Consider the following 26,819-nt stretch of genomic DNA (forward strand, 5'->3'; position numbering starts at 1 on the left):
GGGGCGTGCTCTTCACGCAAACCTTCCTGAAGGACATCGTTCATGTTCCCGAACTCGTGGGTATTACTTTCAGAAGGAGTCAGAAATTCAGATCATGCTGGCTTTCACAGGGACAGTCTTGCTGTCGTTCGGGAGCGATGAAGAAACCAGGCACATAAAGAAAAACGTCATCTTATAACTGCAATGTTTTCCACACTGGGCGAATAATTGTTCAGAGCTTTTGGTTTATGGAACATTTGGGTCTCTCAGTAAGTGTGGACCACTGGTCTTAGAAGCGCGGTTCCTCCAGCACGCCATGGCCGCCCAAAAAGAGCCTCTCTGCTGCTTGCAGCCCTCGAATCCGCGACCCAGTACTGATTCTGCCGTTTCCATGTCGGAGGATGATTCTGGCGGCCCCGTCTCTCCGTCTGACCCGGACTGGACCGAGGAGCGGTTTCGAGTTGACCGAAAAAAACTGGAAGTAATGTTGCTTGGTAGGTGTGAATGAGAAGGACATCCTTGTTTCTCGTCAAGATGTTCCCCAATTTTCTCTTCAGTTCAGTTCAGGTTTATGTTAGTAGACCAATCCACGCGTAAAAGAAGCTTATAGTAATAATAATAACATAAATTATATTAAAACAACATTAAACGGTCTTGCACGTGTATCAGTTTTTAGGTCAACTTATTGGTCATGTCCCCTGATCGACCCTGTTAGCATCCTTAATATGAGAACAGTGCAGGACACAAGTGGATGTTTACTGAGTGGCTCCAGGTCAAAACAAATCTGCCTTCAGTGCCAAACTGTAGTTGTTTATAACTTAAATATAAACGTCTTAACTCTGGTCAGATAATTATTTAGTGATGTCCAATCCCCATATTATACTTTTTAAAAAGTTTGACTATCCAATGATGATTGCTTTTTCGAACAGGTAAGATGCTAGGTCTATGTTCCACTCGTCCACCAGGGGGCACTACTGATTCTAATGTATGCAGGTATTTTGATGATTTTCACTTTCTAGTTTGCCAGCATTCAGCACCCCTCTTCAAGTGTGCTTAATTTAAATGATGATAATGTTGGAATAATGATAAAAAAGAATTAGTACAGCTATGTACTGCGGGTCATGTGCCGTGTTAGAAACACTGAGAGTGCGTGGACACGTTAAAGTGTGTAGAGAACCATTTCAAGACTTTGTCCAGTTCAAAGTGAAGGAAGGACCGTGTAGTATACACACACACACACACACACACACACACACACACACACACACTACCGTGTGTCTAACGGTACTTACTGGACTCTGGCCCTGCAGGAGTGTAGCCAGCGTATCTGTAACAGTGGCACTGATTCTACTGAGCTTTCTGGATCCACTACTGATATATTTCCATTTCAAATCTAATTTTGGGTAGTAGACATAAAATGTTATCAAAATGTCTGTAGAGCACATGGAACTCATTTGAATTGGCAAAATGAAAATATTTGAAAGTTTAATCTCATCTTTCGTGCTTGTGTATGGATGGGTCTATCTGGCTGTGTGTGTGTGTGTGTGTGTTTGTTTGGGGGCTGTGGCGGGCTGTGTGTGTCGGGGGGGTGTATTTGTATGTATCCAGTGTACATGGTCCATGCTGTCTCCCTCTGACCTTTGCCCTGACATGGGTCAAAGGGTAGTGTAGCGTGAGGAATCATTCAGGAAATGTGATGCTATCGACCCAGAAGGCTTTCACTGAATTTGTCTTTCTCTTCTCACACACACACACACACACACTCACACACACTCTCATCCATTATGATTCATAGTCATTCCCTTCTTCACTGATGAGCCCACATGTGTAACATCTGGTTGTGTTGTGATTGGCTGGGAGGTTTTGTTGTTTTGAGATTGTGTGCTGGCATTGGTCCGACTCGTGTAGGCGTGTGTTGAGAGCTTCACTGAGTGTGAAGGTCTGTATGTTTTATTGTGTGTGAAGAAATGGCCGACCCTTTCCGGGAAGCCGCCCAGAGTTTGGGGGTGGTGGGGTTCGGTTCCCTCCTGTAACATCATGCAAATGGAACCACTTCTGTTGTCAAAAGAAGCTTAAGTTTGAGTTGTTGGCATGCTATATAGAAGCTTCTGTTTGAGTTGTTAGTGTGCAGTATTGCAATGTCTTTTTGAGTTGTTCACTGTGTTGTCAGCATTGTTTTGAGCTTGTGACTCTTTTTGTATTGATCACTTTTGTTGTCTTTTTGCCTGTGTCTTTATCATGTTTACCTGTTGTCCTTCTTGACTTCACAGTATTAGATCTGCACATCAAATCTCCACATGTGTCACAGCCCAAATGCGATCCTTCACACACAGCGCTCCGTTCAGTTATTGCTGTCACACACTCTGCTACGTTCAGGAATTGTCTTCACACACACACCGCTCTGTTCCATACATCTGGCTCTGAAAGGTTTACTGCAGTCTCCAGAACCACAGCACGATGCTGCAGAGACTCTGTGGATCATGGGGGCATGCAGATACAAATGCTCTGTTTGGAATGCCATCCTTGGGACCAGGTGGTGTGTGTGTGTGTGTGTGTGTGTGTGTGTGTGTGTGTGTGTGTGTGTGTGTGTGTGTGTGTGTGTGTGTGTGTGTGTGTGTGCAAAAAGGTGGGGAACCTACTAATGATTGTCAGATGGCTGTGATGTAGCTGACTGGAACGTTGAACTAATCAGGTTTTATAATGTGAAGGCTCTGTGGTTAACATGACCCAGGCAGGGTCTGTGTGAAAGGCTTTGGGGATTGTTTGGGTGTCTTGCTTGTGTTTTAGAGAAGTTTCCCCACTAAAGTTAGGCAACTGATTAATCCTGGTGGTGTCTCTAGAGTTGAAATCTAGTTCAGCTCTAAGCATAATCTATACCTAATCTTAAACTCTACACCTAATCTTAAACTCTAACCCGAATCTTAACTAACCCTAATCTCAAACTCTAAACCTAATCTCAACACTAACCCAACTCTTAAAGTCTAAAGTCTGCAGGTAGGTAGATCTCCAGGGTCAGGGTTAAAGCTAACATCTGCAGGGCAGCAGGTGTCCAGTAGCGGGGTTGCTGCTGAGCTCAGGGTGGTACATGTCCAGGTCTGGATCTGGGTGCAGCAGACATGCAGGGCGTTGAGAGGTAAAGCGGAGTGGAGGCCCACACACTCGGGCTGCTGGACCTTCATCTTCTCGTCTGCTCCTGGGATGTGTGGAACTCCCTAAACCCCTTTGGTGAGTGAAAATACACTGGGACGGTTCCTCTCCCTCGCTCAACACACTCATCCTGCACTCACAGCACAGAACGCTCAGTCATCATTCAGAGAGGGTGTGTGTGTGTGTGTGTGTGTGTGTGTGTGTGCGCGCCCGCCCACATGTGCGCTGCAGTCGTAGGTTTTGAGTGCTGTTATGTTAAATAAAAGAGGGGGGGAGGGGGGAGAACCTGCGTCTCATTAGCCCAGAAACCGAAAAGCTGAGCTGAGTTTGCTTTGAGAGCCACATTCCTTCCAGAGCAGGAAAACTGAAATCATAGCCCCGCCCCCCTGCTGTCTGAAATCATAGCACCGCCTCCTGCTGTCTATGTCTCTCCCCTGAAGATTCTGTCTGGGTTGTGGTTTGCAATATGTATATGCGATTTTATATTTATATGCATATAATGTAAAGATACAAGGTGTTGTTTATCTTAAAGACAAAATTGCTGCTTGTACCATTATTCAGCCAGATGTCTTGGTGAAAGTTCATCAGTAATGGGGGGAAAGGTCACTCCATTCACTGTCTACGCTTGTGTCCAAACGTTTGAGTATATATTATATAAAACTGGTCTTTCCCATCTGTTTTTCTTTCTTTCTCTCTTTCTTTTCAGTCTGTGACTACTGATCAAAAACGAGAGCCCGTGTGACTTTAAAGGACCTACTGTATTAACTGGGCTTACATCTGTGAGATCTAGACTCAGTTGAGTTATTATAAGTAGATGTTTGTAATTATATAGATGTCACTAGTGTGAACATGAGGTTCATGCATGAATTTGAAATGTTTACTAGGTATTTGTGTGTGTATTGGAAGAAAAGTGTCTGACCTTTTCATATTTTAATCTTGGTTACAACCTACAACAAAGTGTTTTGTTTGCTTGCATGTTTTTTTAATGAGGTTTCTGCATCTGTATTCCATCATATACTCTTGTGCTCATACTGTATACTCATGTGCTCATCGTCATGTTCACATGATGAGGTGATGGCTGGTGTGTGTGTCACACACCTTCATCACTGCACGCTCACCCCTTCAGACTAATGCTGAGTTAACCTGCGATGATTAAGAATTTGCTATAGCTAGAAACCTGATGCCACAGCTGTGTGTGTTTTTAAGGGAGTCTGCGACTCAAATGTTCAGTACTGGAGTAACTCATCATTGGGGTTTGCCTTTCACTGCTGGAGAGGCAGGACTGGCCAGCCCTGTGTGCTCAGATGTGACCAGGGCAGCAGAGGCTGCCCGATACAGACAAAAATATCATATCACGATTATATCGCTGCCTTCAGGAATTGCGATATGACTTGCAATGTTGTAAAAACACACTGGTGAACTATTAAATCCAGGCCCCGCCCCCCATGTTTGGGACTAATGGCGTGACGTGCCCCATGCTGCTGTGCACTTTGGAAGCACGTTGTCATCAGTTTAATTCCAAACTAAATCACCATGCCATTCAGGTTTCGTCTGGCATTTTAAAAGTGCACGAACCGTGGTTGTGATCTGCTACGCCCTGGACAGCAGCGTGTGGAGGTGGTGCTCATGGGGCTTTGAGACAGGCCCGTGGGACACGCCCGTCAGGTTTCTCCATCTCTGCTCTGCTGCTTTGTGTAGTTTATGAGGAAGAGAGACGTCTGCTGCGTGGTATTCTGATCTGTCATGCATTGTGGTTTTAGAAGTGCTGACTCATCCCCATGCAGTAGAAGCCACACAGTTAGTCTGACTTTGCCTTCTATGGCCCTTTTCTCTGTATCTGTACTGTCTTTACTCTCTCTCTGTCTTTCTGGGTCACAATGTCAAAGGAATTGAATTTGAAACAGTGCTGAACATTTCTAAGAAGTACAAAGAATAAACAAAATTGCCCAAGTTAACTAGGCTGTCACTTTGTGCACTTTTTAGACTGGTTTTTCTTTCATTCTTTCTGTACACTGTGGCAATTCAGCACTGTGGCTTCAGCTGGTTGCCGTAATAATCAAACGTATGACTGAGCAGGTGGTGAGTAATCTAGCCAATGGGTGAAGAGTCAAATGATTAATGTGGCCAATGACTGAAGAGGCGATGACTGTTCACGAGGACCTGTTGAGTTCCAGAGGTCAGCGGAGGCTGTTGTGTTGTGGACACAGACCTGGGCTGGAAACCGAGGCTGATGTAGTGATGGAACGTGTTTGTCATTATCCATGAAAGCACGTCTCCCAGTTCTGCGCTGCTTATTCCCAGTGGAATTCCCCACAAGCTACTGGTCGCTGTGATGATGGGGAGGGTTGGAACCCCCATAGCAGATGGAACATATGTGGGCATTACTGATTGCATATTCATAATGGTAGGGAAGAGGGAGCCAGTTAATATTTAATAACTCGTTGTGTCGTGTCTGGTTATGTACAGGTATGTATGATGTATAATTGATATATGATCGTTTAAACGCCAGACAGAACCTTGTCTGGTGCAGTATGACCCCTATGACCCCTTTGACCCCTTTGACCCTCACTGTCACCTTCTGTTGTAACCTTGCTCTTGTTCACTTCTGCTTTGTCCCATTATAAGATTAACTGAATCTCTCTCTCTCTCTCTCTCTCTCTCTCTCTCTCTCTCTCTCTCTCTCTCTCTCTCTCTCTTTGGTAGCTGCCAGTGAGGAGAGAGAAAGCGGAGGAGAAGATTTCTTTCAGAAGGTAAGACTCTGTCTTTGTCGTACTTTGACGTGTGCCTTGGGTCATCGTGTTGTTGGAAGAGAGTCCAGTTTCAGCCTCTGCCGGAGGTCCAGCTACGGTGTCCTGGTGGTCGGTGGGATTATTTTTGCCGGTGACCTTAACAAGAGCGGTTGCACCACCGACAGCAAAACGGCCCGAAGAGTCAAAGAGCCACCGCCACACTTCACGGTAGAGGTGCGGTACCTTTACAGGGGTTGTAAAGTACCATTTCTTTTAATGGTTAGAACGAGGTGTGTAAGAATCATGGTGTGCACAACCAGAAAGCTCAATGTTTCTGCCACCTGACCACAATACATGATTCCCTGTAATTCTAATGTTGCCTGGCCACCTCTAGACCCAACGACCCTGTGCAGTGGTCTTGGGACGAGGCTTTGTTTGAACCCTGACCTTTGCTGGTCCTTTCTGCTCACCTATTATTGTTTTAAAGTCCTTTCCCAATCTGTAGATCAACAGTGTTTCTCCTCATTAGAGCTGAGAGCTCTTGGGTTTTACTTGTGCTCACAGTCTTCAGTATCCGTCTGTGAAGCTGTCTTCGTTTTGAATTACATCTCTCAGCTGCCGTGGGAATCCCCCCGATTCCCCTGGAACAAGCGACTGTGGAGAGGAGCCCGGGCCTCTTTGTTTAGGCTGGTGCCCCCACGACCTGGACCCGGATACGCAGGGAGGGAGGGAGAGATGGATGGATGGATGGATGGATTTTTCTTGTGTGTTAGTTCATCTTTATACCCCTGTGAGACAGGAAATGCTCATAGATAATTGTAAAGGTCAAAAAGCAATATCAAGAAATTCCAAATAACCACATTATTTTGGTTTCATTTATAGTATTCTTTGAGGGTGCTGATCATTTTTCCACATATGTTTTTGATAGAAAATTCTCAAGACACAACGACTTCTGCAGGAATGGTTTTTACTGAATTAATAGTTTGGACACTCCTGTGGAGAGCCCCCTCTCGTGTTATAGCCTCAAATTGAGCATGGATTTAATCCCCTACACACACACACACACACACACGGAACAATAGCGAGGCAGACTGTGGTCACATTAAAATGATGGGGTGTAGGCCTTGGCATGGTATTACAAAAATATTAATTTTTTTGGTTGGGTGTGTTGGTGGTACTGTAAAACACACCTTCATCAGCATGTGTGTGTGTGTAGGGGAGTGTGTGTGTGTGTGTGTGTGTGTGTGTGTGTGTGTGTAGGGGAGTGTGTGTATGTGTTAGAGAGCATACGTGTGTGTAGGGGACCATGTGTGTGGAATTTAACAGTTACAGTATCAAATGACTGGATTTAGTTATTCCACGTCCTCACCCCAATACATGAAATTACTGGTTAGGAAGATTAGAGGTTAGAGTGTAGAGTAACCGGAGTATAGCACTCTCTAGTCTAGAGTAACCAGAGTATAGCACTCTCTAGTCTAGAGTAACCAGAGTATAGCACTTTCTAGTCTAGAGTAACCAGAGTATAGCACTTTCTAGCGTAGACGTCTGGGTTTTGAAGGCAAATTTATTTATATAGCACCTTTCATACACACTGGCAATTCAAAGTGCTTGTAGTCATGAGGAGCTGATTGAACAGTATGTGTGAATTAATTGGTCCTGTTGTTTGACTCCCAGGTAGAGAGGTGGGATTTAAATGCATACAAATGGAGTCCCCATTCCAGGAGGACCAGAGTCCAGGACCGTGTGGGGATTGGCTGAGAGTCCGGGACCGTGTGGGGATTGGCTGAGAGTCCGGGACCGTGTGGGGATTGGCTGAGAGTCCGGGACCGTGTGGGGATTGGCTGAGAGTCCGGGGCCATGTGGGGATTGGCTGAGAGCCTGGGTCAGTGTAAGGATTGGCCTGGTCTGTCTTACCTGGTTTGTCCTGTTGTATCCATCTTGGGCAGTGTCCTTCCTCCAGTGACCTACCAGGAGGTGTGATAGAACGATTGACCAAAATCACGTTTATGAAGCGCATTAAAAAGAAGATTCAATCTGTCACTTTTTCTCTGGTTGGAGTGGTCTCCGTTTTCTGCATCTCTTATGTTTCTGTGCACAGTGGCTTATGTTGAAGAGCCTTCATTTGTTGTGTGAGACATTGTGTGAGATTATTTGAGTAATAGCAGAAAAATAATATGTCAAAAATGTTTCCAGAAGTCAGCTGGATATGCATCTGAGCCTATGGTTTTCACCTGGCTGTTTGCTTTTAAAGGTCATCTGTTTGCTTTTAAAGGTCATCTGTTTTAAATTATGTTTCCAAAGCTTCTGCATCTTAGGCCTAGATTTTGTTGAGCTGGCTTTTTGGTTCGGTGGTCAGAGCTTTTATCACCTGCAAAACCTGGGAGTGAGAGCAGGTGTGTGTGTGTGTGTGTGTGTGTGTGTGTGTGTGTGTGTGTGTGTGTGTGTGTGCGTGGTCAGCAGTGAGAGAGGAGGTGTGGGGGACTGAGGTGGTGAGGGGACTGAACAGATCACCCTGACACTGGGCAGGTTCGTGTGGGAGAGCTCCAGTCTGGGGAGGCTCTGGTTCACAGCTCACACCTCCCTCTCCATGTTAAAAACAAGTAATGGTTTCTGTTTAGCATCGTGTGAGCACGGTTGGATCAGATCCAGTGTCATATAAGGATCTGCTCAGCAGGTCACGTTGAAATTCAGTTGGACTGATAAGTCTTCTCCTCTCTTGCCAAATTACAGACATGTCATTGGAACTTCGAAAGTTTTCTAATTCCACTAAAAGAGTCGGGCTGGTCTGATCAGTGATGGCCGTAATCACGGCGTGTTTGACGCCCCATCTGGTGGGAGGGGGCGGGAGGGGGCGTGTCCTGCGTATCTTGGCAGCAGACACACTTTTCCTCTCGTAGGGGTTTCAGGGTGTCTGGCGCTGTGGTGCAGGTCTGCTGTTGCATTGTGGGTAGCGGTTCCGTAAACGCTCCTGTTTCCCGTCAGAGTGGTGACGACAGCGTGCAGCTTGTTTAAGAGCCTCCGAGTGAAACCCAAACTAGGGTCTGTGGAGCAGCTGTGGGTTGCCGTAGCAACGCCAGGTTCTCGGCACACACACCCAGCTCCACGCTTCAGTTTCCTGTTTTCAGTTGACAAAAACGCCTGGAGACACAAACCAGAAACGTCCACTATCATGTAAACCCCCAGACTAGGGCAGGGGGAATTACAGTCTTTAATGCGGTTGTGTGTGTGTGTGTGTGTGTGTGTGTGTGTGTGTGTGTGTGTGCGCGATGCTGAGCTACAGCTCCATTGTGACATCGCTGACAGGATTGTGACATCACTCTCCCAGCTGTGTCTGGCGTGCAGACCTGGCCTCAGTCACAGATGTGTGTGTGTGTGTGTGTGTGTGTGTGTGTGTGTGTGTGTGGTGTGCAAACCTGGCCTCAGTCACAGATGTGTTGCCTGTTGGTTATTTGTTTCTGAATCATGTCCAGATTTTTCACATTGCTGTCCTGTCTGTGTCCTGTTTCTGTCCTGTCTCTGTCCTGTTTCATTTCCCCCTGCATGTTTCTCCACAGGATGGTGAACCATCACAGCAAATCTGTTACCAGACATTCAGTTCTAATAACTCTACAGCCTGCCATCACCTCCACACAGCTTTAGTGCTGTCAACACAGCAACACTTTCAAAACTATGGAGCTGTGCACGTGTGTGTGTGTGTGTGTGTGTGTGTGTGTGTGTGAGCGCAAGTGCATGCATTCATGTGTAAGCGTGCGTATATGTGTGTGTGTGTGTGTGTGTGTGTGTTTGCATGAGCTTGTGTGCATGTGTCTCTGTGTGTGACTTTCTCTTTTCAGTGGTCCCTATGCTTATTTTTCTATATAGTCGTGCGTGCGTGCGTGCGTGTGCGTGTGCGTGTGCGCGTGCGTGTGCGCGTGTGTGTGCATGTGTGTGTGTGTGCGTGTGTGTGTATAAACATAAGGGCAATGTGGCTTAACATAATACATTGTTTTTTGGGTTTTTTGCCTTCATGTACACCAACTCTTTTAATAGAAATTCTCTGAATGTAAAGTGTGTGTGTGTGTCTGTGTGTGTGTGTGTGTGTGTGTGTGTGTGTGTGTGTGTGTGTGTGTGTGTGTGTGTGTGTGTGTGTGTGTGTGTGTGTGTGTCTGTGCACAGATCATGAATGAAACAAGCACTCAGATTGCCTGGCCCTCCAGACTGAAGATTGGGGCAAAGTCCAAAAAAGGTGCTTTATGGAATTCAGATTTTTCCTCTGTGTGTGTGTGTGTGGCCGTGTGTGTGTGGCCATGTGTGTGTGTGTGTGTGTGTGGCCGTGTGTGTTTGTGTTTGTGTACATTCACAAAAGGGAGAAGCATTCTTTACAGGCCAGCAGACGATTACAAAACATGCATAAACATTAGTATTTACACACACACACACACACACACACACACACACACACACACACACACACAGTTAATGATTACCATATGGCAGGAAAAGGAAACTTTATACAGACACACCCCCAAGCCCAAATGCCAAATGACATCTCAGTTTGTGTGTGTGTGTGTGTGTGTGTGTGTGCACGTGCACAGCACGAGGGAGAAAGATTTCTATTCGACACCCTTAACAATGGGTATTTTTATAACATTATTAATATCATATGTAGTTAACACATGGTGTGTAACACAGAATCAAAAGTAGAGCAGAATGATGTGTTTGTGTGTGTGTGTACGCGTGTGTGTGTGTGTGTGAGACACCCCACAATTAACACCTTGATTTAGTCTGTCAAATGCAGTTATTATTTTGACAATTATCAATGTACTATAATGTTTATAATGAATAGATAATAAGTATGAGAATATGAGTGTGTGTGTTGCTGGTGTTGGTCAGATCCACACATCAGGATCAACGGGAGGAAGGCGGCCGTGAAGGAGGCCAGAGACAGAGTCCTGTCTGTCCTGGACACCAAGGTGAGACCCGAGACATGTCCCAGCATGCATCTGGGGAGACTGGGGTACAGCCGTCCAGGACGTTGTGGTGGGGTTGTGATGACGTTGTGGTGGGGTTGTGATGGGGTTGTGGTGGGGTTGTGATGGGGTTGTGAGCCTGTGAATGGGGTAACACAGAGGTTGATGTTGTGATCAGAGTAACCGCGTGACCCTGAAGATAGACGTGTCGCACACGGAGCATTCTCACGTGATCGGGAAGGGCGGGAACAATATTAGACGTGTGATGGAGGAGACGGCCTGTCATATACACTTCCCCGACTCCAACAGGAGCAGCGACGGGGAGAAGAGCAACCAGGTACACACACACACATTATACACACACACACACACATTATACACACACACACACACACACACACACACTATAGACACACACACACATTATATATACACACACACACACATTATACACACACACAACACACCCCCCCCCACACACACACACACACACACACCTGCACACAAAAACACACTTGCGTGCACACACACAAGTCCTGACCACTAATTTGTATTTTCATCATCATCATCGAGATATGAATATATACAATGAACACGGTGCACACAATGAATAATGAACATTCACGCACAAGAAACGGTCCTGACTGTGACGTACGTGAGAATCGTGCACAAGTGCGGTGGGTTTCTCTCTCCCCCGCCAGCCCCTTCTAACTCTTCTGGGGGGATATTGAGGTGATATAATCTCTCCAGCGTGTCCTGGGTCTTCCCTGGGGTCTTCACCCAGTTGGACATGCCCACAGAACCTCACCAGGGAGACGCCCAGGTGGCATCTGGACCAGATACCTGAACCACCTCAACTGGCTCCTCTCTACATTGAGGAGCAGCGACTCTACTCCCAGCCTCTCCCGGATGACCGTGCTCCATACCTTATGTCTAAGGGAGAGCTCGGACACCCTGCGGAGAAAACTTATTTCAGCCGCTTGTATTTGTGATCTCATTTTCACGGTCACTACCCAGAGCTGGTGACCACAGGTGAGAGTCAGAACGTAGATTGAGCGGTAAATCGAGAGCTTTGGCTTTTAACTCTGCGTCTCTTCACCACAACAGTCCAGTACGGCGTCTGCAACACTGCGGCCGCACCGATCTACCAACCTGGTGAACCCTCACTCAGACCCTGTACCCTGTTCTCCTATAGCGCCCCCCACAGGACACGGTCCAATGCCTCCTCCAAATCCACAAAACACATGTGGACCGGTTGAGCGAACTCCCATACTCCCTCTGGGACCCTCGCAAGGGTGGTGTAGTCACCCAGACTGGTGTAGTCACCCAGACTGGTGTAGTCACCCAGACTGGTGTAGTCACCCAGATTGGGCTACCGACCAGACTCTCGTCTCCTGCACCCCCGACCTTCCCGGGGAGGCTGAGGAGTGTGTGGCACACCCTCTACCCTTAAAACGGGGACCCACCACCCCGGTCTGCACTTTAGAGTCTAGTTTCTGTGTTCCAGGCTCTTGAAGAAGAGCAAACACTCCATGTTGGCTCTCGGTAGGGATGGTTCAGAGTGAATGATTTCTATTGGCTGGGGGACAGGAAGTCTCTCAGGATGTTACTGGCTCCACGGACGTGAGAGAGTCGTGATGCAGCGAATCTGGTGAAGTAGTGAGTCTGGTGGCTTGAGGTTGGCAGTCTTATTTACATGAAGTGGTGAAGACTCTCACAGGGTCACACACACACACACACACACACACACACACACACACACACACACCACATACACACACACCACATACACACACACCACATACACACACACCACACACACACACACACACCCCACATACACACATACACACACACACACACACACAGAGACATGACTACTGTAGTGTATAACTGTTACACAACAGAAGATTAAATTATGTACTTTTCTTCTCTGACTCTCTCTCTCCCTCCCTCCCTCCCTCCCTCCCTCCCTCCCTCTCTCTCAGGTATCTATAGCAGGTCAGCCCACTGGAGTGGAGGCAGCGAGAGCTAAGATACGGGTAATGTTCTCTTCTGAAACCAGTAGCACTTCAGTCTCTCAGGGCTTCCACCTAGTGGCCAGCAGTGTGCAGTGCATTTATGAGGCAATCCTGCTAAATAACTGTCTGCATTTGTGCCTGGTGAGCACACTGCTTTTTATTTGCGTGGGAGTAAACCTTGAATGTGTTGTCGTGCATACTTGTGTGTGTGCATGTGCATGCGTGCAGATGTGTGTGTGCCTGTGGGCGTGTGGTTGGGCTCTGTGTGTGTGCTATGAGCTAAACATTGTTTATGTAACCATTGTGGGACTGTGCTGCTTTGTGTTTTGAAATACCAAAAGAATGCACAGTTTGGTGTGTTTGTGTGTGAGGGAGACACACACACACACACACACACACACACACTCTTCCTGTGTCTAGGAGCTTATGCCCCTGGTGCTGATGTTAGATTGTTCGGGTCTTCTGGACATGCTGGACTGCAGTTCCCCCGTTGTCCAGAACATCTCACAGTCCTGCAACGTCACCATCACCTGCAAAACGCAGTCTCGTGTCTACGGCAACACAGCCATCGTCCGGGGCAACCAGAGTAACTCTGCTGCAGTAAAGGTGTGAGGGATGAATAGAGTGGGAGTGCCCACCACCACCTGGGGGTACGGGGGGGGGGGGGGGGGGGGGAGTCACGCTGTGGGGGCAGATGTTGATGGTGTGTGCCTGTTCCTGTTCCAGAGAGCCACTGCTCTACTGCAGGACCATCTGGCTGGACCTCTGTCCTCCACCTTGCTGGTGGTGTCTCAGATGGAGGTGTCCCCCCATCACCAGCCCAGCCTGCTAGCTAACGCCAGCTCCACCCTGCGAAGCATCACCCAGATGACGGGGGCCCACATCCACTTCCCTGAGCCCCCCACAGCGCCACACACACACCCCCACCCACGGCCCTCCACCCTCTACATCCAGGGCTCTATCGATGCTGTGTGTGAGGCCAGGAAACAACTAATGGTATGGATACACACACATACACTCACACACGCGGACACACACGCACTCACACACGCACACACACACACACACACTCTCACACTCATACGCACTCACACACACACACACACACACACACACACACACTTACACACGCACTCTCACACACACACACCACACATCCACACTCACACACACACTCACTTGCTTGTCTTCCTTTAAAACAAACCTGTTTTAAAGTCAGGGGATTTTACATATCACACGTGTATAAGCATAAACATGCGTCTACATCACACCTTCACACGTCCTTCAGTTCAACAATCCGTCCCCAGATCAGGAGGTCAGGAGAACATTTACACACACATCATCCGGTCCATAATCTCAGCTAGGGCTGGATTGAACCGTTTTCTGGTCATTGACTTCTGGACAGTAACTAGTTGCTGTGAGAATCCCACACCAACGTGAACGTGTCTCACGTCTCACTTTTGCAAGAGTGTGATGAAACATGAATAGTTTGTTTTTCTAGAGAACTCTGTTACACAGACACAGGCCACTGTTCTTGACATTTACACACACGTTCACTCTCCTCACACACACACTCACACACTCTCCTCACACACACACTCTGTCTCTCTCTACCATGTTTAGTTTTTCTTCCGATTTCACACTTCTCTGTCGTCTGTCTTTTCTTCCCCATGTCTGTCCTCCTTGGACTTCTGTCTCCTCTTAATCCTCTTCTGTGTATGATAAATCCTTTAGTCTAGTCAGGACATGGAACTGTCCCCCGACGCTCCCAGCAGAGAGGAGTCTGTCTGACAACGGCAAACACAGCCCAGACACGGAGATGAGGAGAGATCCAGCTGGACCTTCACGCACGCACACACACACACACACACACACACACAAACGCACGCACACAAAAACGCACGCACACACACACACATATGCACACACACACACATATATACACACACACACCCACTTACACACTAGGGGTGTCACGATTCTCTAAATCCTCGATTCGATTTCATTTTCAATTTTAGGGTCATGATTTGATTCGATTCTCGATTTTCTTTTCTTCTTCTTTTTTTTTTTACAGCAGAGAGGCCTACGCCAGTTTTAGATTAGTCTAAATTTACAATATCTTATTTCAAAAGGTGGGTTTGATATAAGTGATACAAGTGATCTGTAATACACCACAACAACACCAGAACAAATAGAGTGGCCAACCTGCGGCTCTTTGCCTGGTTTCATGGGTCTCCCCAGCCGGTCCGCTCTCACCTGCACTAACGGTGTGTGTCGTGGCCCGGTTACCTCATCAACTCTGAGAGCGACAGACTGCTACATCTTCGTGCTGTGCGGTTTGTTTACAAGCCTAGCGAGCCGCTAATACCTTTAAAACCGGCGTAGTGGAAAACACGCATTTGACTGTCTTCACACGCTCACACGAGTTACTAATTCGCCAACAACTGGCGATATAATACTTATTTTTTGTTCATTATACACACCCCCCCCCCGTCAACAATCTACACTCTCCACCACCACCCCCCCCCCCTTTGCTCTTTGCCGTAACACAGTAAAAAAAAGTGTGTGTGTGTGTGTGTGTGTGTGTGTTGCGTGTTTTTTACAGGGCTTCCTGCCGCTGGTGTTAATGTTTGATATTAAGGAGCAGGTGGAGGTTGAACCACAGTTGATCACCACCCTGATGGAGCAGCTGGACGTCTTCATCAGCATTAAACCCAAACCCAAACAACCCAGCAAGGTAGTGTGGACTAGTGATGTGTCGGTCGCGAACGAACCGGTTCAAAGAGCCGGCTCTTTTAAGTGAACAACGAGAGCTGGTTCCCCCGAGAGCTGGTACACACACACACAAAAGCTGTTATGTGTGGTAAAAAAAAAAACCAAAATTACACGGTAATGAGGTTCAGAGACACTAAGAACAAATTCTCTCTCTGTCTCTCTGTCTCTCTCTCTCTCTGTCTCTCTCTCTTTCTCTCCCTCTGTCTCTCTCCTCCCCAGTCTGTTATTGTGAAGAGTGTTGAGAGAAACGCAGGAAACATGTATGAGGCTCGCAAGCTGTTGCTGGCGTTGGAAAGCAGCCGTGGCTCCGCCCCTAGCCCTCCCATCTCCTCTGGAGCTCCTCCCCTCTCCACTACTAGTGCCACTAGCTCCGTGGGACTGGACATCCTGGCCTCAGCTGGACTGGGGCTGAGCACTCTGGGTAATGTAGTCTTGGTTAGCCTGCAAAGTTTGCAGTGCAAACCCTACAATATATGAGGGGAAAATGTATGTAATATTAACAAGCTAAGTCAAATTAAGTCAGTGTTATCTCACTCAATAAAACTTGGGCAATGTCTTTACTCATAGTGTATCCTGTTACCACAGACTCCTGTAGAGTCTTTGTTATGGTGGTTGGAGGCTCACAGCAGCATTTAGCCAAGCCATCCGTTTACAAAATGCCTCAAAATGACAAAAACGACACGACATTACAGGAACGTGAGGGCACTCTTGGAATCCCGTGGAAGTTCTCGCATATCTGGTGTCTTTCTGAAAGAAAGGAATGTTCCTGGCCATTTAGAGCAAGAATGTCAACAAATTACCACAAACTGCTTAGTTGACGGTTCCTAAATTCAATCTTTAAATATTCAAGTCACTCCTCCTAGCACGGCTGTTGAGTGACATCAAAAGCAGCGTTTTTAAAAAACACTTTTGAATTAACGTTTTATTAAAGATGTGCTGTTCCTTACTGCTACTGTCACTAAATGCTGTTTTTAATTTTGTCCACAAATAGTGTTTTTTTAATTTATGTTTTTATTTAACTCTTGTGTTTTTGCTTAATTCAGTGTTCTTGACTTTTAAATGCTGTTTTTTGACTCTCCGGGCCACCGTTCTTGTGTATCAGTTTTTCTTTAAACACACAGAACACCAGCCCTGCAGCAGAGGAATGTAACTCCTCTGTGTGGCCACTGATTACAGTTTGCTTTGCCAAACCAGTACAACTCTAGTGTGTGTGGCTGCCTCTCACTTTGATAAATGTTTAGAAAAATGTCTTTACACTTGGATTTTAGACCAGTTTTGAGTGTGCCTATTTTGTCTGCTAGCTGAAACTTCTGACGCTGTAGCCATATTAGTTATATGTGACTAATGCAGTAATGTAGCCATGGTCTGCATGTAGTTGTGCTCATGAGAATATGGAGTACTGATTATGCGACTGCCTGTGCAGAAGGTTTGTGTGGTGAGGTCAGACGCTCACTGATGCCCGGCGTCTGTCTCAGGGTTCACGCCAGATGACCGCACGCCTTCACGGTGACACCTTCATGGGTGTCTGAATCACACACACCTTATAGTCGTTTTGCATTAGGTCTGCTCTTGTGCTCTGGTGTTGGTCACACCAGCACACAGCAGTAGGTGAGACCCGTGTGAATCGTGGTGGTGATGGTGAGATCCAAACACTTCATTTTCAGCTTTTATTCTACAAATGATCTTCGGAGGACTCCCAGTCCTTACTGCTAATGACTGAAGCTTGTCTCCCGGAGAAACCACCATCCTCTGCTCAGTATGGGGCAGGGGAACTGTAACCCCAGATGACACGTAAAGAACTGGGGCAGAAATCAGAGCTCTGGTGTCCGTGAACAGTGTGTGTATAAATGAGGCACCGAAATAGCAGGGGCGGAGCTAGTGTACTAGTGATGTCATGACTGATGTCACTGGAGACTTAGTTAGAAATTATTATGACGGACAGCACTGCTTACAACCTCTCTGCTTAAAAGAAGTTTGCTGAAGAGTTAAACAGAGTTAGATTGTAATGTTTATTCTCTCTCTAGGTCTTCTCGGTTCCTCAGGTACGCCTGTTTGCGGAAGCTCCGCCCACGTCTCCCCGGTTCTGACACACGGCTCCGCCCTGACTGGACCAGCACGGCCCGCCAGCGTGCTGCGCAATACCAGCTCCTCACACTCACCTGCACACACACACTCGCAACAGCCCTTACCTGCACACACCCATGCTGCTCCGCCCCTCTCTGGCTCCTCCCCCTGGGCCCGCCTCCTCAGGACACTGGGAAGCAGTGCAGGTGAGTGTGCTCAGGAGCATTTGTATGTCTGAAGTCAAGTGGCTAAACACATAAAGACTCAGAACATGTTGGCGTGACACACAGCTGGCGTATCCATCACCTGATTTCATTTTATGTCATTTGTAGTTATTTCATTAGTAACGTTAATACAAACGTACTTTATCATGGGTCATAAATTCTTCACATGCGTCTCAGCACAAATAAGAACAGACCTGAGCAGACTGGACATGGGTTCGTTCTTCTGAACACCAGTCAGGATTCAGTACAGTGTCCTTAGTTCGAGTTAGCAGGGTAATGCAGAAAGAATATTGATGGTATTGTTTTGAATGTGCTGTGTTTGGACTTTCAGAAGTACAGTGACCTCTATGTGTGACTAATCTTTTGGGGGGACTTTTATTTATAGAACAACAACAGCACCCTCTAGTGGTGACAGCTAAGGATGTGATGCAAATGATCATAGTAAAATGCACAAGGATAGATGTTTACTTCCATTTTCTCTCTTTCTCTCTCTCTCTCTCTCTTTCTCTCTCTCTGTCTTCTCCAGATTGTATGTTTCAGACTGTCTCTCAGGGGTCTCTCAGTGGTCTGCCCCTGTCTGGTGTCCACAGTTACACCCAGAGTCACACACACGGTCTCAGCCTCACCTCAGCACACACACACATGCCCTCCCCTCCACCAGGACTAACGCCCATTCACAAACCAGTCAACACAGAGCAACTCAAAACACACGTGAGTGGCAGTCTGGCTATAATTCTAAAAAATGGGTTTGTTTCATTATTCCTCAAAATGTGTGTGTGTGTGTGTGTGTGTGTGTGTGTGTGTGTGTGTGTGTGTGATAGATGTCTAGGTCAATGTACATAGGAATTCCATCTGTCTCTCTTGAATCTGTGCTTGGTTCCACCCACTGTGACTCAGTCCAAGAAATGAATGGACACAGCCAATCAGAAGCTCTCTCCAACAAATCAAGTTCAGATGAAGGTGCAATTCAATGACACACACTCATACACACACTCATACACACCACATACACGCATCAAAATATACGCAGGAGTGTTGGTGGGTATAAAACCATGTAAGCGTACATTTTGTGCTTCTTTGTACTAAATACTAATAATGTTTTATCACATTCACGTAGTGTCATCAGAACCTTTCAGGAAATATGAACGTATCAATAATGCAGGTAGGGGGAGAGGAGGTGCTGAGAGAGAGAGGGGGGGAAAGGGAATGAGGGAGGAAAAAGAGGGACAGAAGGAGAGAGGGAAAGAGAGAAGGAGAGCAAGAAGGGGAGAAAGAGACCGAAATAGTGGACAGAAATATGTTTTTCTAAAATGATGGTGACAGTGGTGTTTCATTAAAATATCTTCTTGTCCCCTTCAGGCTCCGATACCTTTGTTGAAGTGGGCATGCCCAGAAGCCCCTCCCACTCAGCCAATGGGAGTGAACTCAAGCAGATGTTCACTTCCTGTTCAGTGACACCTGGGAAGCGGCAAACTGTGGAACTTCTGCAGGGCTTGAAGAATTCCCATTTACAGTAGGTCCAAACCCTCTAGCTGTCCCAGCACGGGGGGACTAAACACTGGCATTAGAGGGGTGTGAGACACCAGTGGTTCACTGGCATTAGAGGGGTGTGAGACACCAGTGGTTCACTGGCATTAGAGGGGCGTGAGACACCAATGGTTCACTGGCATTAGAGGGGCGTGAGACTCCAGTGGTTCACTGGCATTAGAGGGGCGTGAGACACCAGTGGTTCAGTGGCATTAGAGGGGTGTGAGACACCAGTGATTTAGTGGCATTAGAGGGGCGTGAGACACCAGTGGTTCACTGGCATTAGAGGGGCGTGAGACACCAGTGGTTCACTGGCATTAGAGGGGCGTGAGACACCAGTGGTTCACTGGCATTAGAGGGGCATGAGATACCAGTGGTTCAGTGGCATTAGAGGGGTGTAAAACACCAGTGGTTCAGTGGCATTAGAGGGGCGTGAGACAGACACCAGTGGTTCAGTGGCATTAGAGGGGCGTGAGACAGACACCAGTGGTTCAGTGGCATTAGAGGGGTGTGAGACACCAGTGATTTAGTGGCATTAGAGGGGCGTGAGACACCAGTGGTTCACTGGCATTAGAGGGGCGTGAGACACCAGTGGTTCAGTGGCATTAGAGGGGTGTGTGACACCAGTGGTTCAGTGGCATTAGAGGGGCGTAAAACACCAGTGGTTCAGTGGCATTAGAGGGGTGTGAGACACCAGTGATTTAGTGGCATTAGAGGGGCGTGAGACACCAGTGGTTCACTGGCATTAGAGGGGCGTGAGACAGACACCAGTGGTTCACTGGCATTAGAGGGGCGTGAGACAGACACCAGTGGTTCAGTGGCATTAGAGGGGCGTGAGACAGACACCAGTGGTTCAGTGGCATTAGAGGGGCGTGAGACAGACACCAGTGGTTCAGTGGCATTAGAGGGGCGTGAGACAGACAACAGTGGTTCACTGGCATTAGAGGGGCGCGAGACAGACACCAGTGGTTCAGTGGCATTAGAGGGGCGTGAGACAGACACCAGTGGTTCACTGGCATGGGCCTTCTACACTCTCAATCTCACAAGGTCACATTATTTTTCATGAAGGTTAATTACTGTTAAATAATTTAGGTGCCTGGTTACAAAAGTTGTGTGTGTGTGTGTGTGTGTGTGTGTGTGTGTGTGTGTGTGTGTGTGTGTGTGTGTGTGTGTAGCTCAGAGTGTTTGTTGCCAGACTCTGAGTTTGAAGCAGTGGCAGATAAAAGAGCTCCAGGCAGTGAGAGAGCAGCTGAAAGGAGCAGACAGACACACACACCTCATATACGGGTAACACACACACACACACACACACACACCTGATATACAGGTAACACACACACACACACACACACCTGATATACAGGTAACTCGCACGCACACACACACACACACACACATGATATACAGGTAACACACACACACACACACACACCTCATATACAGGTAATCAACACACACACACACACACACACACACACACACACACACACACACACACACCTCATCTACAGGTTCACAAATACAGACACAGTCAGTATGTTTCCTTGACATATTGTGTGTTTGTGTGCTTGTGTGTTTGTGTTCGTGTCTTTGCAGGCCTACGACTATGAACAGAAGAAACTACTTGCCACTAAAGGTTAATGGAGATTTTATTTGTTCATGTGGATATGCAATACATTGCATCACTGTGTGTGTGTGTGTGTGTGTGTGTGTGTGTGTGTGTGCGTGCGTGCGCGTGCGTGTGTGTGTGTGTGTTCTCTCTACATGGAGCTCTCCATTAGTACAACACAGATGATGATGTGTGTGTGTGTGTGTGTGTGAGCCCCAGATGTATGTCTTGTATTAGACAGTTTGATTTGATGCCCATGTGATCTGGGCTGTGATTGGTCTGTTTGTCCTCATGGTTTCAGCACTGTTATACCAGCACGTCGCACCTGGGTTTACCCTGACATTACCCTTTGACCAATCACTGCAGGGTTTATTTGCTGTGACCAATAACTGCAGGTGTTGTGGTATATGGCCTGATGTAACTCGCTGAGGACCTGTGGGGTAGTTTGGTCCTTAGATTTGTGGTCCATTGCATGGTTTCACTCGGGTGGTGTTGGGTGGTGTAATGTCATGCAGCCATGCTGAAGAAACCAGTGGTGACGGAGGTGAGAACCCCCACCAGCACCTGGAGTGGTCTGGGCTTCTCCAAGTCCATGCCTGCAGAGAGCATCACCCAGCTTCTCCGGGCCAGCCGGCCGACACACACACCTGCTGCTTATGAGGTACACACACACACACACACACACACACACACACCCACCCCTGCTACTTATGAGGTACATCCCTCTCACACACACACACACACACACACACCCACCCCTGCTACTTATGAGGTACACCCCTCACACACACACACACACACACACACACACACACACACACACACACACACACACACACACACACACACACACCCCTGCTACTTATGAAGTACACCCCCCCCACACACACACACACATATATACACACACACATACACACACCTGCTACTTATGAGGTACACCCCTCACACACACACATATATATATACACACACACACACACACACCCCTGCTACTTATGAGGTACACCCCCCCCCCCCCACACATACACATACACACACACACACCCCTGCTAATTATGAGGTACACCCCCCCCACACACACACCCCTGCTACTTATAGATACACCCCTCACACACACACATATACACACACACACACACACCCCTGCTACTTATGAGGTACACCCCCCCCCCCACACACACACACACCCCTGCTACTTATAGATACACCCCTCACACACACACACACATATATACACAAACACACACACACACACACACCCCTGCTACTTATGAGGTACACCCCCCCACACACACACACCTACCATTAGCAACACTTGTGCAGTTTTTCATATACAAGATCATATCTTGCAGTCTACCACTCTGTTGCTGGCACACACACACACACACACACACACACACACACACACACCTGTTGCATGCCAATAAAATCTCACACACACCCACACGTGATACACTCTCTCAATCTCATTCATACCTCTATAAGCATCACATATGTAATAATATACACATCCACAAACCAATCACACAATCATCTTACACATATCTACCCCATCATACCCTTACAAAATCTCACACACACACACTCATCTTAAACATATATACCCCATCTTACACTTACATAATCTCACACACACACATACACACACACACACACACACACACACACACCATCTTACACATATATATACCCCATCAAACACTTACACAATCTCACACACACACACTCATCGCACTCTCACGCAATCTCTCTCTCTCACACACACACACACACACACACACAGCTGCTGCTTATGAGGTACGCACACACATACACACACTCATCGCATTCTCACGTAATCTCTCTCACACACACACGCACACAAAATCAAACTCACCACGCTCACATAATCATACACAGACATACACACATACGCAGACTTTATATTTAAACTGACCAAACCTAGCGTAAATGTTACCCATGCATTCTGATCTACTGTGGTTAGATAATTGAATGATTGATTGTGTGTGTGTGTGTGTGTGTGTGTGTGTGTGTGTGTGTGTGTGTGTGTCAGGGTTCTCATCTCTCCATGTCCTGTAGAGGGCGTATTGAGGCTCTCAGTAACAGCTGTGATGGAGAGAACTGGAGAAGAGAACAAGAAGGTATTGACATCAACAACAGAACAGTACACACCCGTGTGTGTGTGTGTGAGTGTGAGTGTGTGTGAGAGAGAGACAGATACAGTGAGTGAGCTAAAATGGTGTGGAAATCTGAATTCTGGACGTGTCCAACGGGGAGGAGAACCCGAGACACACTGCAGAGATCACATCTCTGTCCTGGGAAGATCTCCGTATCCCCCAGAAGAGCTAGAGGAGGTGGCTGGGGAGAGGGAGACCTGTGCCTCTTTACTTAGACTACTGCCCACACCACCTGGATGGGTGGATTGGTGGATTGGTGGATGGGTGGATTGGTGGATGGGTGGATTGGTGGATTGGTGGATGGATGGATGGGTGGATGGATGGATGGATGGATTGGTGGATGGGTGGATTGGTGGATGGGTGGATTGGTGGATTGGTGGATGGGTGGATGGGTGGATGGATTGGTTGGTTTAGAGCAGCCGTGGGGTTTAATATCTGCTCTCTGGACTTGCCCTCTCCTGTTTTTAAAGGGACAGACCTGCCTGAACTCTTCAGCATTTTGGGACTAGGCAAATACACAGATGTCTTCCAGCAGCAAGAGGTGCATCCACACACACACACACACACACACACACAAACACAAGCATCCACACACTTGTGTACACACACAAACACATGCATGCCCTCAGTCACACCCATTCACCCACTTCTTTAAGTAATGTTTTTTGTGTGTGTGTGTGTTAGATTGATCTGCAGACGTTTGTCACACTGACCGATTTTGACCTAAAGGAACTTGGAATCACAACGTTTGGAGCACGCAGAAAAATGTTGCTGGCTATCTCGGGTGAGTATTGTGTGTGTGCGCGTGTGTGCGTGCGTGTGTGCGTGCGTGCGTGCGTGCATGTGAATCTGTCACAGTTCATTTATTTAAAAAAATGAGTTTATGATGTCAAAATAATATGATTCAGTTCTACAAGAACTTGAACTGATCAAATGGAGATCAAAATATTCAAATCTTTTATCCTTTCACAATGTCACTTTCATCCTTTCATGTTCACACCACTACGTTTGGTCCGACATTAAGCGTGCAGTGTCTGTGCTTGTCTGGACAGAACTGAATAAAAACCGGTGGAAACTCTTCGAGACGAACGTCCCGGCTTCATTCCCGGAGGTCGCCGCGGGTGGACGTGTCCTACAGCAGTTCCACGTGGCGAGCATTAGTGGGCGCTGGTGAGCACACACGGGCCCTAGCCAGAACCACAGGCCCAGTGGAGGGGTTTCCTTTTGGGCTACACACGCTCTGATCTTCCCCCAGCCAGTTCCAAAGAGAGCAGTCTAACAAAACTTGACTGCTTCTTCACGTTGCTCTGGTACAACGTTCGATAATCTTCCTAATAGTTCTCGGTGCAATTGAAACTTAGTTTACTCTAACCAGCAAAAATGTGAGAGAAAGTCGTCGAATATGGTTGTGTTCTTCCCAGCGTGGGCACGTTGCACTTTAAGGTATCTTACCTGTGGTTCTGTGTAGTATGTTTTTCTTGAACATGGTTCCAGTGCCAGAGCACTTACTACTGACCTTCAGGGTTCAAAGGTCAAAGTTCATACCCAGGATCTTTTGATTCGTCATGTTCATGTATATTTTCATTACTCAGCAGACATCGGTGTAAGATGCACTTCAAAATATTTTAATTCCTTTTCATCCTTGAGTATTAACATTGTTTTATTTTCATATTTCATTTTATTTCACTTTTTCATTTAAAATACTATTTTAGTTTTGCTTTTTTCATTGTGTAATTAGTTTGATGAGTTGATGGAAATGTTGCTTGATCTGACTTTCTGCTGTGGAGCAGATGTTTTAGTTGGTTGGTTTGGTTTGTGTGGTGGTGTTTGCTTTTGTTTGTTTGTTTGTTTGAATATACACCTTCCCATCTGAGATTTCCCAGACATGCCCTCAAGGTTCAAGGTGCAGTTGAAAAAGTGAGTTGGCTAATGCTTGATTTCTGCTTACAAATCCATAATACATGTTGACCAGTCCAGACAGGATGTGGTAGCAGAAGCAGCTTCCTGTTGTGCTAGCAGGAGAATCTTGGTGCAGACCTGTGATTGGTCAGAGACCATCTTCCCACCCTCTGAGTCATCACCCCGTCTGGGATCCACAGAGACTGGGGAGCATTCTTATTTAAATACCTTTTACATTTATGAGAGATTTTTGTATATTTTCAGTTAATTTCCTCAGTTCTTCATTCCACAGTTCATTTGTTTGTCAACATAACCCTTAGACGTTCCATGTTAAAATGGTTTATGTCCGTTATACATATGCCCATACACTCGTGTATGTTTGAGGTACCGAGATTTATTGAGATCTACTGTTTGTGTGGTTTTGTTTCAAAAATAAAAATATATGCAAACAAAATCTCATAGTATCTCAGGATTGACTGAATGTTTTGTATTGAGATGAGGGGGGAGGGGAGAGAGAGAGGGAGGGAGAGGGAGAGAGAGAGAGAGGGAGAGAGAGGGAGAGAGAGAGAACTTCCACTGGGCAGAATGACTGGGAGGAGAGGTGGTGTAGATGCTCATTTTCTGGACTCACATATCTCTCAGACCACAGGCTCTGGATCAGTACTCGAAGGCAAACCAGCGCAGAATCACTAATGTCTGCTCTCAGACCACAGGTTCTGGATCAGTACTCAAAGGCAGACCAGCGCAGATTATCTTCAGCTGTCTCACGCCTGGACACAGCTGTGATGTGCTGGGAAATGGTGTTTCTGACCACTTTACTTTCACAAGGGACTGAGACACAAGAGAAACAAACATGAAATAAAAAATGCGTATTCCAATAATGGTAAGGAAGGAAACCATGATGAAGCCACCAGTGTACAGGACGACACAGTGGTAGTCTTCCTCACGGGGGGGACACCTCTTTGGATTCAAGGTACAAGTTGCTCTATTTGACCAAAACCTTTTCCAGTTACTGGATTATCAGCATTTGTGTAACGTCATGGAAACCCGAGTTCTGCCACAGGAGAGTTTGGAAGCAGAGAAATAGTGGGGAGGTCATTTCAGAACCATGTGTGAGTCTTCAAGGACACGGAAGACCTGCAGTGATTCAGTCGTAACCACAACCTGTAAATAATAATAAATCTATTAAAAACAGGAAGGCCAGGATCATTGCACTGACCACACAGAGAACAAAGGGCTGGCCGTTGTTCTCCAGAGACTCTGGTCAAAGTGCCGATCTAAAAATAGGCAGCGGTGGTTTCTTTTGTCCTGGGTGTGTCCGTGTCTTGATGGTAACGTCTACCGTGATGTATTCTGCACCTGTGCCTCATCCTCCCACTCCGGAAGTTCACATATCGCGTCTAATATGATTTGAATCACACCGTCAGGCCGCGGTCTCTGGCATAGCAGTTTGGTAGTGGAAGCCATCCTTGGGTATGTGAGTGTGTGTGTATATGTGTGCGCACATGCATCTGAGTCTGTGCACATGCTCATGTGTGTGTGTATGTCTGTGCATGTGCTCGTGTGTGTGTGTGCTCGTGTGTGTGTGTGTGCTTGTGTGTGTGTGCGCACTGTTCATCCAGCCCTGGCCCACATTAGTGAACAAAGCCATGACACTGATGTAGGATGATGTAACCTAAAGGAAACCCAGTGAAACGGACAAGCGCAGATGACTCT

The 26,819-nt window shown here is 46.9% G+C and overlaps 1 protein-coding gene across 1 annotated transcript; it reads left to right on the forward strand.

Annotated features, from left to right (window-relative positions):
- Positions 1–6: 6 nt before the first annotated feature.
- Positions 7–25,515, forward strand: bicc1a (BicC family RNA binding protein 1a). Its single transcript, XM_076978054.1, has 21 exons — positions 7–473; positions 5,830–5,876; positions 10,011–10,080; positions 10,728–10,807; positions 10,983–11,141; positions 12,793–12,846; positions 13,246–13,431; positions 13,552–13,821; positions 15,431–15,562; positions 15,820–16,021; positions 17,625–17,870; positions 18,415–18,599; positions 18,710–18,848; positions 19,248–19,401; positions 20,591–20,702; positions 21,012–21,051; positions 21,540–21,685; positions 23,081–23,168; positions 23,675–23,745; positions 23,889–23,988; positions 24,257–25,515. The coding sequence occupies exons 1-21, from the start codon at positions 296–298 to the stop codon at positions 24,376–24,378; spliced, it is 2,781 nt and encodes a 926-aa protein (XP_076834169.1). The 5' UTR covers positions 7–295; the 3' UTR covers positions 24,379–25,515.
- The last annotated feature ends 1,304 nt before the right edge of the window (positions 25,516–26,819 follow it).

This window comes from Brachyhypopomus gauderio, chromosome 17, assembly GCF_052324685.1.
Source record: "Brachyhypopomus gauderio isolate BG-103 chromosome 17, BGAUD_0.2, whole genome shotgun sequence".
In the NCBI taxonomy this organism is placed as follows: domain Eukaryota; kingdom Metazoa; phylum Chordata; class Actinopteri; order Gymnotiformes; family Hypopomidae; genus Brachyhypopomus; species Brachyhypopomus gauderio.